The 16,622-nt window shown below is 43.5% G+C and overlaps 1 protein-coding gene across 1 annotated transcript in view; it reads left to right on the top strand.

Moving 5' to 3' along the window:
* The window catches only part of SMTNL2 (smoothelin like 2), a 51,318-nt gene extending 38,780 nt beyond the window's left edge, over positions 1-12,538 (top strand). The window contains exons 5-9 of the mRNA XM_054008320.1: positions 148-223; positions 2,336-2,509; positions 3,189-3,306; positions 4,783-4,934; positions 10,930-12,538. Of these exons, the coding sequence (XP_053864295.1) occupies positions 148-223; positions 2,336-2,509; positions 3,189-3,306; positions 4,783-4,934; positions 10,930-11,056 (647 nt within the window). The 3' untranslated portion in view covers positions 11,057-12,538. The remainder of the gene's footprint in view (positions 1-147; positions 224-2,335; positions 2,510-3,188; positions 3,307-4,782; positions 4,935-10,929) is intronic.
* Positions 12,539-16,622: the final 4,084 nt, after the last annotated feature.

Here is a 16,622-nt window from a genome sequence, read left to right as displayed (position 1 = left end):
TTTTATAGAGAAATCTGCAACTTTTAATTGCTGTGAGTAAGAATAAATGTGTGGCCACATGTCAGGAACTAGATTAAAAACATGTGTGGGAAGGAGAGAAAATACTTTCAACACTGATGCATCTTGTTTTTCTTGCTGTTTATACAGAGAAAAGCACTTCTGTCACAAAGTCTATGTCAGCCATGAGCTATGGATTGACTAGTGGAACCAAAGCTAGTGAAAGGTAGGATCTTCCCTTGACTGTTTCAGCGAGACTTTTTCTGAGTGTGTTCAACGTAGCCTAAATGCAGAGGTGTTCTGTTGACTCACCCTGACAGCCAGACCAAGTGCGTCCTACTGGCTCCAGTCTACAAAAGGGTTTGAGTGTCTCTGAGGCAGAAGGAACTAGAGACTGGAACAAAGAGAGATCCTGCAGGTTTTCTCAGGAACTGTCAAGCTCACGATGATGCTTAGACTGAGATTAGTTTGTCACGTAATTTAACAGTAAAGGCAATCCGAGAAATGGGTTACTGTGTTAGGAGCAGGTTGGGAATAGTATGTGGTTACCTGCCCTGCATTACAGGATAAGGGAAGGATGGGCTTGTGGGTCAGGCACTGGATGGGGACTTGGGAGATCTTGGTTCAGTTCCTAGATCTACTTTAGACTCTTCCCTGGGAGGAGTCCCTTAATCTCTCTGTACTTCAGCCCCGCTCCTGTAAAATGGGGGTAACATTTCCCTATGTCACAGCAGTGTTGGAAAGATAAGTCCATTACTTTGTGTGAGATGCTCAGCGATGGGGGCCACATAAGTACCGAGATAATTTGATACCCTTTGATCTAGCCAATTCCCCCAGCCAGTGCAGGATTGTTCCCTGCAGTATACTTTATCGTGCTTTAGCTAGGCTAGTGACCTATGTCTTCATGCATGGAGCGTTCCACCCTCCTACAAATCTCACTGTCAGAACGCACCAAGCTCAGAACCCTGCTATTGAATGCCACGTTGCTAGCCCTGTTCTAATCCCAGCGTGAACAGGCACAGATGGGATGTAAAAAGCTTAAGTTGTCCTTTAATAGCCATGCCCAGGCCTCTGAAAATTCCTTTTAAAGCACTCGGCTGTGTAAAAGTTGTTATTTTGGGTCTATTTTTGGCACTTGAATGCATGACCCCTATCAAACATCCTTAGTTTGACGGGCCTGCAGCTTAGCTTACAGCTTTAAGTTTCTAAACTCCTTGCAGGACACACTAGGACTTTCTGCCTTCACTCCGAAAGGCTGACTACCACACCTTTTTGATTAACTCAAAGTCACAGTTGTTTAGTATAGGATTACACAGTATCACAATTACTGCGGCAATATCAAGGCATCCTCAGCATGCAAAACCTCATCAAGAAAAAGGGTAGCACCGATTACATAACCCTCTTAAATTGGACTTGCATCTGCCCTGAAAATTTCCCCGAACAGGGTTTTACATTTCTTATGAACAACTAATAAGTTAGGATGCGATACCAGCTCCATGGTGGCTAAGTCAAAGAACGATCATCATGGGCTTAATACATGGGACTTAGAGTCAGTAGATCTGGGTTTGGGTCACAGCTCTGCCGCAGATAATGTGTGATGTTGAGCCAGTCAGTGCCTCAATTTGTGCCTCAGTTTCCCCCCGTTGGAAATGGTGGTAACACACCCTCCTTCACATGTGTACGACGTGGCTTAAATCACTAATATCTGTCAAGTGCTTTGGGAACCTCAAATAGAAGTGCAAAGCGAGATATAATCCTGTCTAATATAATCCAACTGGCCTGCTGGTGTAAATTGGCCTGGGTCCATTGGAGGCAGTGGAGCTACACTGACTTACAGGAGCCAAGGATTGGGCTTGGTACGAGTTACTTAGGAGCCCAAGTACCAAACATGTGACTTATGCCCTTAGATGCCTAAATCTCATTGGAAATTAATGAGGATTCAGACCTTACGTGCAGATTTTTAAAGGGATTTAGGAGTTGCTCTGCTCAGAATTGCAACGCCTGATTTAGATGGATAAGTCCCATTTTGAAAAGTGATTTAGGGCGAGATATTTATATAAGCACCTAACTCCCACTGATTTCAATGGGAGTTAGGCATCTAAATACCCTTGGAGACCTAGCCTTTTGCAGTCTACCTCCTATTAACTTTCAGTGAGATCTAGGTTCCCAAATACCCAAGTTACTTTTGAAAATGGCTAAGTTATTCACATGCTTTTGAAAATATTTATTCCATGTGTTTAGGTTGCTGAAGTTTTGCTGTTACTGATCTCAGTGCTTTGTGGTGATACCCAATGTTCCGGATAGTTTCTCTTAGACTGTTTTTGGTGTTTTCTTTCAGCAATACCATTGACAGTTACTATGATGTGACACCCAAATCCTGCTCCCCACCTCCGACTGTACATCGTCAAGTGGAAAGGAGGCGAGAACTGGTGCGGTCTCAGACATTGCCACGCACTTCAGGAACGCAGGCCAGGAAAGCGCTCTTTGAGAAATTTGAGCAGGACAGTGGAAAGTATGTCACTCCTTAGTCCCTCTTGCATCCAAAGGGGGCTCGGTACTAGGGAAATATTCTGCTAACGACTTATAGCAGAGGGATCTCCAGACTTGGAAATTTGAGCAAAGTAAAACTGGGGCCTGATCCAGCTCCACTGAAGGGAGTGGGAGAATTTCCAGTGGCTCAAGCCCTTGACATTCCAACCAAGAATGAAGATTCAGTAATGTCAGGCGGGCAACCTGAAAAGAACAGAAGCCAGGAAATTCAGAGCTCAAGCTGTTGTATATCCACTCTCCTGGGCCTGGGGGTGTTGTTCAGAAGGGAGTGTTGTAAAAACCTCCCTCTGGATGGCTCATAAAAGGAGATGGATTTCATGGTTTTATATTGTTACTCGAGAGCCAACAATGTGTACGTGCTTTACAGGACATGGTCCTGGCCTCAATGTTTATACTGTAAATAGAAGCTAGAGGTGAAATTCTGACTCTTTTGAAGTCAATAGGGGTTTTCCCTTTAGCGTGATTAGGGCCAGTATTTCCCCTATGCATGCCTCACGTAGGCAAGGGGTGGCAAAAAAAAAAAAAAAAAAAAAAAGTTGTGTTTATGGGCTCTTTACGGTCTCTGTCAGGGCACGCAACTGCCGTGAAGACGTTAGGATTAGTCTCCTCTCGTCAAGGTTTTCTCCCTTTTCTTCTTCTAGAGGAAAAGGAGAGTCCAAAGCAAAGCTGAAGCGGTCACAGAGTTTTGGGGTCGCCAGTGCAAGCAGCATTAAGCAAATTCTACTGGACTGGTGTCGCTCCAAAACCATAGGATACAAGGTGAGAAGAGGTCACGGCTTTCCCTTTTAATTATTTCCAGGAACGTCTTTGAGTATTTCTAGAGAAACTGTACTCAGAAAGTGTGTTCCATAGCATTCTAAAATGCACTAGACAATGGGTTACATTTATCACTGGTCTCCAACCCCCCTCGCCCCCCCAAGAATCTGTGTGTGTATTGCTTAGTTCATTTGAAGTCAATGAGACTACTCACAGCATTGAAGTTAGTGCTTAAGGGCTAGATTGTTTAAAATATTTAGGCACTCAACTTGCCATAGGAGTTAGGCGCCTAAATATCTTTAAAAATCTGGCCCTCGGTGCTTTGCTGGATTGAGGTCTGAATTGTGTGTTTACAGGATTCATCTTACATTTGTGCACTCTCTGCTAATGGCAGTATGTGCCTCCTTTGTTATATATAATGAAATGTGGATAGGGCTGGGGATTACTTGATAGTAGTATTACCTGGAGACCAAGATAACTTTGTTAGGCCGTAGACCAGACTGCTCTGTATTGGAATTAGAGATGTTTAATCATATTACATGCTTGAGGTTAAATTCTCCCAGTTTCAGCACGTTCATGTCTATGGGATTGCTCTAGTGTAACTGAAGAGAATCTGGCCTGGGGGATGTTCCGTTAGAGTTACAGAGCATTAAACTGCATTGCCTAATGCAATTGCGAGGGAAAAGGGACAATTTCCTAGATTTATAAGAACGAAAGAATGCCCATTCCACAGTTTCATTCTGAGAAAACAAAATATAATTGTTGTTGAACTCTAAACTCAGGGGTATATTCCAACAGATAATGAAACTGTCAGGGTCTGACTTTTGTGTGGTGGGGAAAAGTCTAGCACCACGAAGCAAAAGAGCCCAATTCCATTTTGTTACATGGGTGCAAATCCAGAATGACTTTGGCTCTTTGCTGTAATGGCAAATGGCCAGTTTCTGCATGGTCCTACACGGTGTGCAGTTCCAATGGGCCAAAGTGTCCCCTCATTTACCTTCAGACAACTCCCTGAAAGTTCACAGGGCTATTCAGAGTGTAAGGCAGTACTAATTTGACCCTAAATGTACAGCAAGCAATACAGGTTAGTCTTTATACAACACTAAGCACTGCACAGAAAAATACCATCCTCCGGTTAGCGACTACTCCATTGGGCTAAGTAATGCTCTCAGTTTAGAGTAGACAAAGACAGAGGCTGATGCAATGCCCATTGAAGTTAATGGCAGTCTTTCCATTGGGCTTTGGCTCAGGCCCGTAGACTACACATCTGCTTTGCACCTTCGCTAACGTTCACAAAAGGGCTGAGGATGCCAATTCTCCTCTTAGCCCAAATAACATCATGGGTGTACAAACAAGGAAACAAAAAATGTAAGGCATGTGCTGCGTACTCTGCATGTTCCCTTTGGTGAGGAAGAGGTCAAGTATACAGCAGTTCCCAGCGCCGTACATAGCCCTAAAGCTCTGTTTGCATTTTGACAGCACCTTGATCTGCAGAACTTCTCCTCGAGTTGGAGTGACGGGATGGCATTCTGTGCCCTAGTGCATTCTTTCTTCCCCGAAGCCTTCGATTATAATGCGCTTGACCCAGCTAACCGCAAGCAGAACTTTGAGCTGGCTTTCACCATGGCTGAGTGAGTATCAGTTTAGATCTCTGTGAAGTGCATCCAGTTAAAGTCTCACAAGACTGTGCGGCAAGAGTGTGATCATTTCTCTCTCATACCCTGCATCACACGTTCACACTTATTATGCCAGAAAAGGGTTGTAAGACTTTACAAGACATCACATAAAGCAGGAGGCTCAGGAATCAAAAGAGGCATTTTTAGCAGATGACTGGTAATCAATAAATTGTTGCAAAGAAACTCCAGGGCTCTGTGCCCTAGTATGTCTTTGGATTCATGCACTCAGACTCTTGCCTGCCCACTCCATTCTCCCTATCAACCAGATTAATCCCACAGTATTTTAGCCATAGCTATTATATACACAAGGGATTTAGGAGCATCAGTACCATTTGAAAATCTCCCCTTCAGCACATAGGAGCATCTCCCCCATAATGCTTAGCACCAGAGTATCTATAAAGCACTTACCACTGCAGCTTCTAATAGCTGGGTCCTGCTTCCACAGCAATCTATGGCAGTCTTGCTACTGACATCCGTGGGAGGCAGGACTGGGTCTTCAGAGTGTGGGTACGTGCACTAACCTGAAGTTCTGATGCACTTGATTTAGGTCTGGAAATTCATGGTTTTCACTTTAACACTTTCAGGAGACTTAACTTGATCTTTCTATTGCACACCATAGAACTTCTGTTCAGGTTCTATTCAGTAGCTTGAGTCAACCTGGGCTGTTGTCTAATTGGATGTTATTTCCCTCTAGTCCTTTGAGGGAAATAAGTTAAAATAGCTTTTACAAATTCTGCTGACAGTTATTACTGCATGTTCCCGACAGGTGGCTTTTCTAAATCCACGTAAATACCCATCTGGAAAGCTCTTAAACCTTATACATTTTATTAATTGAGATTTGGAAAAAACCAGAAATGGTCTTAAGATGGATTACTGGTAACTATGACAAAGTAACCAGATCAGACCATATGACTCGTAACTGTTGACAGCCTATTGGATTTCAATGTAGCAGAGAACAGAATACATGCACTTTCCTTGAGACAGCTGGAGGGTGGGTTGTCCAAGGTGACTTACATGCAGTGGAAAATACAAGCAAACTGAATTTAAACAAAGTTATTATTCCATTGTTAGAAAATCGGGTCGCTTTAAAAATTACTCTCAGCCAGATCGTGTAAATTGGTGGATGTCATTGATTTGAGTAAATTGGCGTAGCTCCGTTGACTTTAATGGTGTTACACTGATTTACAGCAGCTCGGGATCTGCCCCTCCAACTTTAACTTACGAGGTCAAGGAGTCTTTGCCTTTGAGTTGAAAAGTTTAAGATACGGAACCAGGAACCAAAACAGTCCCTAGAGTTGTGATACCATGGTACCTAATCAGTCAAACTCACATTTACAGTACTCTAACTTGGCAGGTAGGAGAACTGCCTTTTGACATCCCCTGCAAGGGAACGAGAGTGGTTATTGCAAGGACACTTGCAATGAGAGATTTATCCCCCCCTACGCACCTCTCAGCAAGCCTGTCATGGCAAAGTACGTGCAAGACATGGCCGTTGTCTTTATTCTTCTATAGCTGTAAAATGATGTTGAGCCGTGAAATAAACACAAAATTAAGTGGCGAAACAAATGTAAAACATACATCGGTCAAGAGGCTGCACGTGAGTGGTCTTTGAGCAGACACTAGTTGTGGTGTTAACATAGGAGACAGCGAGTAAAGTGGAATGCAGTCCTTTTACCGGTCCTGCTACGCGTGCTTACAGTATGTATAGAACCTGTATGCCGCTGACATATATACACAGCATGATTCTGTGTACTTGCGTTTCTCCAATGGACACTTTTCTTGAACTGAATTTCTCCTGACTTTTGGGTGACTAAGGAACATACGATCAGACCCTCACGTTTTGTTGTTTTTGTTTTAGTGGAATACCATTGTTGTTTAGAGCAACACTTATTTTGCTTTGGGAAATACTGTTAGGAGGGAGGAAAGTTATGTCTGTACACTCTTTTCATTGTAAATTAAAGCAATTAAAATGTCAGTCTAGGGCTCTGTTGTTAAAACACACATTTGTCTAAGGGCCCGTCTCTGCTGGGAGTGTTTTGTACCAGTGTAGTTAGACAGGCACAAATCTCAGTGTAGATGTGCTGCACCACTGGTTTGAAACTGGAGTAAGCCGCAGCAGGGCTTGTCTACACGATGCGTTGGTGCGCATCTATGGGGTGTAAATTGTAGTGTACACCAGCATGTTGTACGCTAACTGGCCCACATGCACCCTACACTAAAAGCTAACCTACACTAGAAGTTCCTTAGTGAGTGTTGAGTCCTGTTTCAAACAGTACTATGTTAACACGCACTAGGGAACTTTTAATGCACACCAGCTGGCTCCACCCAGGCCAGTTAATGTGTAACACGCTAGTGTGCACTAGAATTTACACCCCACAGATGCGGACTAACGGCCCCAGAATTTCATCAGTGCAGTACATTTACACTAGTAGTTGGTACTGGTGTAGCTATATTGGCACAAATACCCTTTAGGTTGGTCTATATTGGGGTACATCTACACAGGGATAAAAAAACCTACGGCTGGCCCGGGTCAGCTGAGCTCATGGGGCTCGGGCTCTGTAAAACTGCTGTGTAGACGTTCAGGTTTGGGCTGGAGCTCAAGCTGCGGGACCCTGCAAAGATGGAAAGTCGCTAAGGTCTATGCAGCAGGTTGTAGCCCCGGAGCCTGAGCCCAAGTCAGCTGAACCAGGCCAGCTGCAGCCATGCCACAGGTCTTTTATCTCTGTGTAGACATACCCTAAGTCTCTTAACTAGGACTTGAAAAATATTCAGTACTATTTTGTTCCATAGATGGTAACAAGCAAAACTACCGAGAAAGGCTGTCTGGTGGACTATTGATTATAGACCGCAGAACTCTCCCAGTGTCACATGGAGTACAGGTTCACTTGCTATTAAAGGCAGAGCTGACTTAATTGTGTTTCCCAGCTGCAAAGGTCTGCGGATACATCCCTCCAGATTCCTGCAGCTGTTTCTTCTATTGCAAGCCAGTGGGAACTTCAGATGATGTTTCCTCTCTGTCTTCCCAAGAGTAAACAGCAGGAACAAAGCTTTGGCATTGTCAGCACTGTCAAGACCAAATCCAGGCTAATGAAGGCGCAGATGGCCTAATAGAGAATGTAGTATTAGCAATATTCTTGTTAAAATCCTAGTATGCTCTAACTCATTGTAACTTTATAAAGGACCTGATGTCTGAAACTCTGTGCTGGGCTATAAAAGCTAATCTTTCCATTAGGCCAGAAGTCAACATGTACTGGGAGCGTTCAGAGTTAAAATCAAGAATCAGACAGCAATCAAAGCAAATCACAAGGAAAGCTCTGACGTGCTACAGTTTATGGAAGGTGGCTCATTTGAACAGTTTAAAGCATTCCACTAAATTCCGTTCTGCCGTTTTCTGCACAGAGAAACATTTACTGGTCTTAAGGGGTTTGACATTAGACTGAAGCTTTATTAGGTAATTGCTGCAATGTAAGTGTGTCATCTGAGTGGGATGATTTTATAAGCATTTCATTTAAAGCAGCCTTATAGTGTTATTTCACTACTCTTCGGGAAATTGGTTCTATATCCTGTATTTGGATAGAGAAGAATTTATATCCTTTCTAGCTTTTTATGATACAAGTAATAGGTGACTCTTACTGAACTTTTCCAGTAACCATCATAACAAAGAAACCGAGGTTTACAGAAGCCTCAGGGAGTTAGGCATCCAACTCTCATTGACATTCAGTGGGAATTGGGCAACCAATTCTTAAACTCCTTTGAAAATCCCACACTAATGCCCAATTTAGATGAGGTTTGCATGTGAATCTAGCCCCTCTGGAAAAGGATGCAGCAAGTGGTTTAGTTTTCTGGAGTGAGATTTGCAAGTCTCCTCCGACTGATGTTCATGAGAGTTGGCTTCAGTGGGAGCAGAGAGTGGCTAGCGTTGTGCATTTCTGAAAAATCTCAGCCCTGTTTGTTAGGGGAATCTTTGTAAAATAGATTGAGGGATAACACCAGGCAGTTGCGTCATCGTGCGTGTTTTGGCACACCGGCTCAGGGAATGAGACCAGCCAGGGTTTGCTAAATTCATAACAAAGGGGAACTTTTCTGCTATTTGATAATTTTGTTTAATTACAGAAGGAAGGAATTTTTAAGCTGCTTGACCCAATGTTAACATGACTCATACTCAGTTGCTGTGCAGTTTAACTCGGGTAACAATAAGAACGCTCCATGGGGTACACAGTCAGGTTCAGCATGCTCTTTCCAAAATAATCACAGGATGCAGCAATACATGGCTACAGGCGCCTACAACTTTTGATGTAGCGTCAAACACTAACACTGACGTACAGTAGGACCCAAAACTTCACTAGAACTGGAATCACCATTTGCCATGAAGCAACACTCTCAACATAAAGGCCGTGCACTAGATTTGAGCTTGCTGCAAGCGAGGTCAGTCATAGATAAATAAAATGGTAGGGGAAGATAATCTTTCCTGCGGCTGATTAACAATCACGAGAGTGAGCTTCATGATTTTTTAGCAGGTTGATTTCTGACATGAACTATGAATGCCTTGCCTCCCAAGCGCCTCTCATGGCACGGCGTGGCTCTGTACAGCCCTGGGTTAGTCTTCCCCTTTTCTCAGAACTCTCTTAGGCTTCCTTATGGTTAACACCACAGCAGCCTAGGGCTGGTTTAATAATATTTACAGTTCAAAACAAAGTCCTCAAATAAAGTCCATCACCACCACACACATGTTCATATTCAGCTTTACATGCGCAACCAGTCCCGGAGCTCTTTTTCTGTCCCCGTTCGCACCTTACCGAGCAGTCACTCTCAGCCCTTCCTAGCTGGAATTCAGCCTTCTCACGCACTAGCTCTCCCCCAGCAGCCTCACCAGTCTGCGCTGAGAGAGATCAGTGGGTAGTCAACCTTCCCCTACTCATGCCTGCCCCTTTATAAGGCCCAAGTGCTTTCCCTTAAACCCAGTTGGGTAGCAGGTAATCAGTCCCACTGGACTTCTCTCCCCCTCTTGAAGGGACCAGTCATCCTGTGGCCCAAACCCAGCTTTTTTCATAGCCAAGATGGTGTGCCAAGATAAATGTGGGTTAGACCAGAAGAGACTCTGAAAATTCAGTAGTAACCTATTAGATAAGAGCTGCCTGTGGAAATGTCAGCTTCCCCCTAGCTGTTGTTGACTCTGACCTTGGTGATTTCTTTTAGAGTAGAGAAAGATTGGTGTCTCTCATTTCCTTCCACATCACTTGGGCTCAACTGGACAAACCTTTGTCTGCTCAGGGTGCATCATTCCACAGTTCTTCTGTCACCCCAGGCCTCAACAGACATCTCCCCTTCTGCCTGATCTTGGATCCTAGCCTGTGAGCCCTTGATCCGGGACTGCTGCCTTGGTCACTTCACCTAAAACAAACATCCAGGCCTTCCTCATGAATTCCCTTGCCATTTCACTTACCCCTGTTGTCCTCTACAAGCAGCCCTACTGGCCGGCAGAACAGCCCCTGGGTTCCCCTCTGAACAACTGGAGTGACCCAGGCTTCCTTTCTCCTGCAAGTGGGAGAAGAGGATTTGCAAACCTGAGGGACTCTGCTTGCTGAGGCCCAGGGAGAGGCAGGGGAACTGTGGCATGATGAGACAGGGATGCAGCCAGCAGAGCATTAGGGGTTTGATCTGAAGTCTATTGCAACCAGTGGAAAAAAAATCTCACTGAGTTTTGAATCAGACCATGAGAAAGGAGAGAGGAGGAACAGGAATTTTCTCTGGTTACAGAAAATGGCAGCCTTCAAGCAATACATGAGCTTGACTGTTTCAATGTTAACTACAACGTTATATAGATTTCTTTGAGAGAAAATTCCACTGTTTGATACAAGCCCAATGAGTCCAATACTGGGGTAGCAAATGGATACTGGAAATAGTTGGCAATAACCCTTTGTTTGATGGCTCTGTTTTGGGGTTACTGCAGGAAACTGGCTCACTGCGACCGCCTGATAGAAGTGGACGACATGATGGTGATGGGACGCAAGCCAGATCCCATGTGTGTTTTCACCTACGTACAATCACTATACAATCACCTGCGCCGCTTTGAATAAACCCACCGGGAAGCTTGAACACAACCCCAGACTGAGACGACTCTGGTGTCTTCTCACCGAAAGGAGAGTGGTGTTTTGAGAATAGAGCGCGGCCATTATTGTTCACTCAGAAGCTTGTTATCGTCCCCTGTGCTTGCATTCAGCCAGGTCACTGCTTACACTGTTGCCAAGCAGGGCCCCAAAGTGTTGATCACAGCAATGGGCCAGTAAAATACAGGAAAAGCGTAGGGAAAGGCAGAAATTGTCATTCTGGTGCTAGTGATAAGTTGTATTAAATACAGTTGTGTTAAAAGATTGAAGAAAACTAAATTATAAGTCTCCTTCTGGTCAGCTTGGGACACATGGCTCTGTATGGTAAGAGAAACCTCTGCTTCAAAGTCATTCTCTCCTACCACAGTTTAAACACACAGGATAATGTAGATATGTTTTCCACTCCTCTGTCCAGTGTAATACACAAGAAACAGGAGGCAGCTTACACCAAGACTTTACAAAGGAAGGCAGCCTCTGCTCTACTGAATACAAGTTATTTGACTTCCAACATTGCAGTATCACTGCCCTCAGGTGTGTTTATTCGGTTGTATGTGTGCACACAACATAACCGCCGGTGGGGGTTCTTACAAAGCGGTGGTCCATATGGGGACTGAAACCACAGCACAGGCCTTTGCCATTTAAGCTAAAGGAGTTACACACTTCACTTGCAGCAGTAGTAGGCTATTATCTTTTATCTGCATCAGACACTAGAGGCAAGGGACGCAACCCACTTAGCATCTGAGCTCAAATCCCCATATGGGCTATTACTGTGTAACAAACTCCACCAGCATGTGCCAGTGGGGGTCAAACCTAAAATCTTTTCCTCAAGTGGTTAGTTGAGGCCTGTGCAGGTCCTGGCTTAAGTCCTTGCTAAGGAGGCATAGGGGGAGTGGGGCTGTTACTTATGTGCATTTATGTACGTGGTCATAAATTCAGTGCTTACAAAGCGGTAAAGATTAACTACTTGGGAGTCCTATTTAACGGGTATAACACAGGCAGCAGCCCAGCAATGTGCCTCCACCCCAGCCCTAGGAGAGATCTCCATGACCCATTCCATCCTCGGCCTCCATGCTGCGGAGGCCACTAAATGATTTGGGAGTTTTGGATCACCTGGGGCGATTTCTGATCTCAGTTAACCCTCATGAGCCCACAGTAACCCCATTAACTTCAGGGGTGTTATTCCAAATTTACACCTGTAGAAAAAAGATCAGATTCCACCCTCTGGCTTCTGTTCACTACATCAGCAGCTTTGTTTTTGCAAGGAATGTAAAAAACTGAAGTCCCATCGCCCCAGAACAAACTAATAGAAAGTAACAACGGCCAGGCAAGCAGACTGCTCTTGCTAAAGGATGGTTTTTTACCTGCATCTGTTCCTGTTCCTCACAGATATTTATAAAAATGACTTTGGTTCTGTATTGATGACCATTTATAATAAAATATATGTCAAACTCCTTTTGGTTCAGTGCTTCTGGCTGAGTGGAGGATACAGCGGGAAAGAAATTCCCAGGAAGTTTCTTCAAAATGGAAATAGATTTAGAATTTAAAGCAAAAACAACACATTGGGGCCCATTGTGATCTCAGTCATAGGGCTGTAAATCCAGAGCAACGTCGTTGGCTTCAGGACGTGACTGAAACCGCTGGGTCCTACTGCAGTACAAAGGATAGTAATAATATTTAGTAAGCTACAACTATTTGCATGGTAGGGACTATCGCAGCTGCTCTCTGTATGAGTGTCGTGCTCCCTACCAAGCCTCCTCCTTCATCTACACTGAGATGATCCACTGCTAAGGATAGTAGCCTAGGACTCAGACTGAATTCAAGTCTCTGCTCTGCCACTGCCATCCTGTGTGACCTGGGCCAAGTCACTTAGTCTCTCTCAGCCTCAGTTTCTCATCTGTACAAAGGGGAAAATAGCACTATCCTACTGCCATGGGGTGTTGTGAGGATAAATACAGTAAGATGTGCTGATGCTAGGGTGATGGGAGCTGTATGTGTTCCTAAGATAGATACAGCTCGGATTCTGTCCCATAGATCATCCTGCTTCTCCTCAGTTGGCTTCTAGAGCCAGCAACTGCTGCCTGCCCCGCTTTACCGAAAACTGGCAACAAGATTTTTTAAAAAATGTAAATATTAGTTGAAACTACAGTTTTTTTAGTATGTACAGCTCAAACACCAGACCTGCTAAATATCCCAGGCCAGATCCTCAGCTGGGGTCAATCTCCATGGCACCCTTGAAGTCAATGGAGCTACAGCAATCTGGCTGACCTATGTCATTGCAGTCCCCTTCTGCACAATGCACAAGCTTACTCATCTGAGTCAACATAGAGGGACAGGAGGCTGGGCACTCACTGCAGAGTTAGGAGCCAGCCCAGGAGGGATAATGATGCTAACACTGATTGCTAAATGCACCATCCCTGGAGGATTTTCACTACTTTGGCCACACTCCTATTCCTGTTGAATGTCAATGACAAAACTTCTGTTGGTTTCAATGGGAGCAGGATCACTCTTTTCCTTATAACAACTACACTGTCTGAGCAACCACTACAGAACCAGCACGTGTCAACGTGTGTGCAACTGTTGAAAAAAAATTACTAAGCAGGCTGAGATGGTTCAGGCAGGTCCAGCTCTGTTCATCTGATGGACTGAACTCAGCAAACGAATGTACATGGTCAGATCATAGTTTGTTGAGTTACAGATCTTCTCCCCCTCACTGCCACGTTGTCTCATTTTATCCAGCCTATTTTATTCCAACATCTGACATACAGAAATAATTACATCACAAGCCTAGGGCTGAGGCCCTCCTGTGCCCACTGCATAGCAATGGCCAGGCAATAGCTAAGTATTCTCTCACTACAACAACTTTCTAAAGTTTGGTTGTTCTAAATTGTGGGCTAGTAGATAAGCTGGTGTAAACAGGGCAACTCCATTAATTTCCAAGGCGCTGCTCTCAGTTACTCAGCCTAAGTTTGGCCTGAAACTGTGAACAAACCAACACATGGGGGTAGGGCGGAGGACAACAAGCAGAAGACCTATTGACTATGTAGTTACCCCCCGCCCCCACTTCCCTCATGGCTTTCAAAGGGAATCCCTCAAACAAGAAACACACACTGAAGTTTCCTAGTTGCATTTCAATTGTGAACTGTTTTGTATCCCCTTCATGCTGAAAAGTGTTGTCTCAATTCAATCAGAGAGATGAGCCCAAGCTACACCATTCCAATCTGGGTCTGAACTTCCCCAAAGTTCAGAAGGATTTGGATGGAGAGTTTTCTTCCAATCCAAATAGTTTGGACAGAGTTTTGGATCAGGTACCAAACAACCCAAAGTTCAATGGCGTTTGGAGTGGGAGTTTGGCTCAGGCCCCATCTCTTGTAGAATATATTATTGCCCAATATAAACAAGGCTGAAGCTCTTGCTTTTCTAGCAGACTGAAAAAGAATAAGGAAAAGCCATTAACTGAATACGTAAACTGACAGTTCAAGCTGGGGAGCATCCTCTGCTGTTTATAATGCAGATATCCTGTTGCTAATGTCACAGTGGAAACAATTCGAAAGCCTTTATGCACATCTGAAAAATATAAGGTGCCACTGGCGCCGCACCCCAGTTACCGCTAACCTTCTAGCTTTTACGGAAGTGGAGAGGGGTTTGGCACGCTTTTGCATTCTTGTCAGATAACGTTTTGGTGTTCTGAGTTTTAACATTGTCTTGAATGACCAAAATCATGATGGAGAGTAAATGTATACACACAACTATTGCGCAACAAAATGTGTTCTGAGTAGGAAAGCTCTAGATTTCTATTTCACAGTAATAGTCAAAGTCTTTTTCCTGTTGAAATGCTATGAAAGCAAACCTGTCTTTAGAGTCAGAGGGTCTGTAACCACAGTATGTTTTCTCACAGCATAGCATCACTATTTTCTCCATTAACATGGTCAGTAGGGCATTACCGTATGATTCTTACTAGCCATATACCTTGCATCACCCCAAATTCATTCATATAGGCCCCCGCTCAAAGGGCTTGCGCTCCATTGATTTCAATAGGACATAAGCATAGACTTAGGTGCTTTGCCAAATCAAGGCCAAATGCAAATCTACTGAGGCACAGAAAGCTGAAATGACTTGCCCAAGGTCCTCCAGCAAACCTGATGAGTTATATTCCTGGCTCTGCTACTTGTATGCCCCAGTTTCCCCATCTGTAAAAATTGGGATAATGATAGTGACCTGATTTGTACAGAGTTCTCTGAGATACACTGATGAAAAGCATTACTAGACAGTATTTGGTCCTGCAATGAGGGCAGGGGACTGGACTTGATGACCTGCATTTAGCTAGCAGCAAGTAACTGCTATGCTCCACCCATGAAAGCTTATGCTCCAATACATCTGTTAGTCTTAAAGGTGCCACAGGACTCTCTGTTGCTATTATCTTACAATTATGTTATATTCTTGGACATCTGTTTAAAAGTAGCAGAAATACTACTTGGACATCTGTTTAAAAGCAGTAGAAATATTAGAGCTCATTATTAAAAAATGAACCCACTTTCAACTAAATTTAGCCTTGTCTGAAGTTTTTTTTTTTTTGTTTTTTAAAATCAACATTGCAAGTTTTGAAAAATTTTCAAACCAGCTCTAAAACACACACACATATGTATGTATGTTGCACCGGCAACTTTTACCCATTCTTCATTTTGTCTGCTTTCTCAATTTGTTAATAGTATGTGATCTAATTTATAATGAAATATAAAAACTAGTTTTAATGCAAGCACATGCACAACTAAAGCCTTTAAGTGACACCTCTGCTGGATTTCTTTATATTATTTTTCTGGTTCCACAAATACCTATTCTTAGAAAGGGAGAATAGGAGACCAGCATCTATTAGAGATTAATATAAGTGGTATATATCAGATTCAACAGCAAATAGCAGTTTGGAAATAGATGGTTCACTGGTTTTCTAATGTCCTTCTAAAACTTCAGAGCCAGTCCACAATGCATACAAAAGAGAAATCATATTATTCAGTGGCAACTCGAGCCTCTTTGTAAGGCCAGATTATTTTGCATTCAATTTCTGCAACACTCAACGTGTTAATTTTTCCTTTTCAGAGATTTCCTGGATTTCAGTGTAACTGATTAGGGGGCCCAAGCCTGCAAATCCTCACTTTTGGGAGCAGGGTTTGCAGACTGAGGCCTTCAGTAAATATAGTTATCAAATTGTAGGCTCCTTAGAATCGAGACTTGTCATGTTTTATTTGGTTGTAAAGGGTCAGTCACACCTATCTAAACAATACTAGATCAGCTACTTACTACCAATAACAGTGACTGAACATTTCCCTGCTGTACTTCTTTCTAAGCATTTGCAGTAGAACACTGACCTCTAATGGCTAGAAATCAGTTCAAGCTCACTCTGTGTAGTGCAAATTCACCTATGCAAATGCATTTGAACACATTCCCAAATTGCATGTACAGTTTAGAGGATTGTTTGAAATATCTGTAATGCTGTTTTAAAAAGTGATCAATAGTTACTTTAATTACATCAGAGACAAAGTAA

The sequence above is a fragment of the Malaclemys terrapin genome, chromosome 18 (assembly GCF_027887155.1).
Source record: "Malaclemys terrapin pileata isolate rMalTer1 chromosome 18, rMalTer1.hap1, whole genome shotgun sequence".
In the NCBI taxonomy this organism is placed as follows: Eukaryota; Metazoa; Chordata; order Testudines; family Emydidae; genus Malaclemys; species Malaclemys terrapin.
This window is presented reverse-complemented; position numbering and strand designations above follow the sequence as displayed.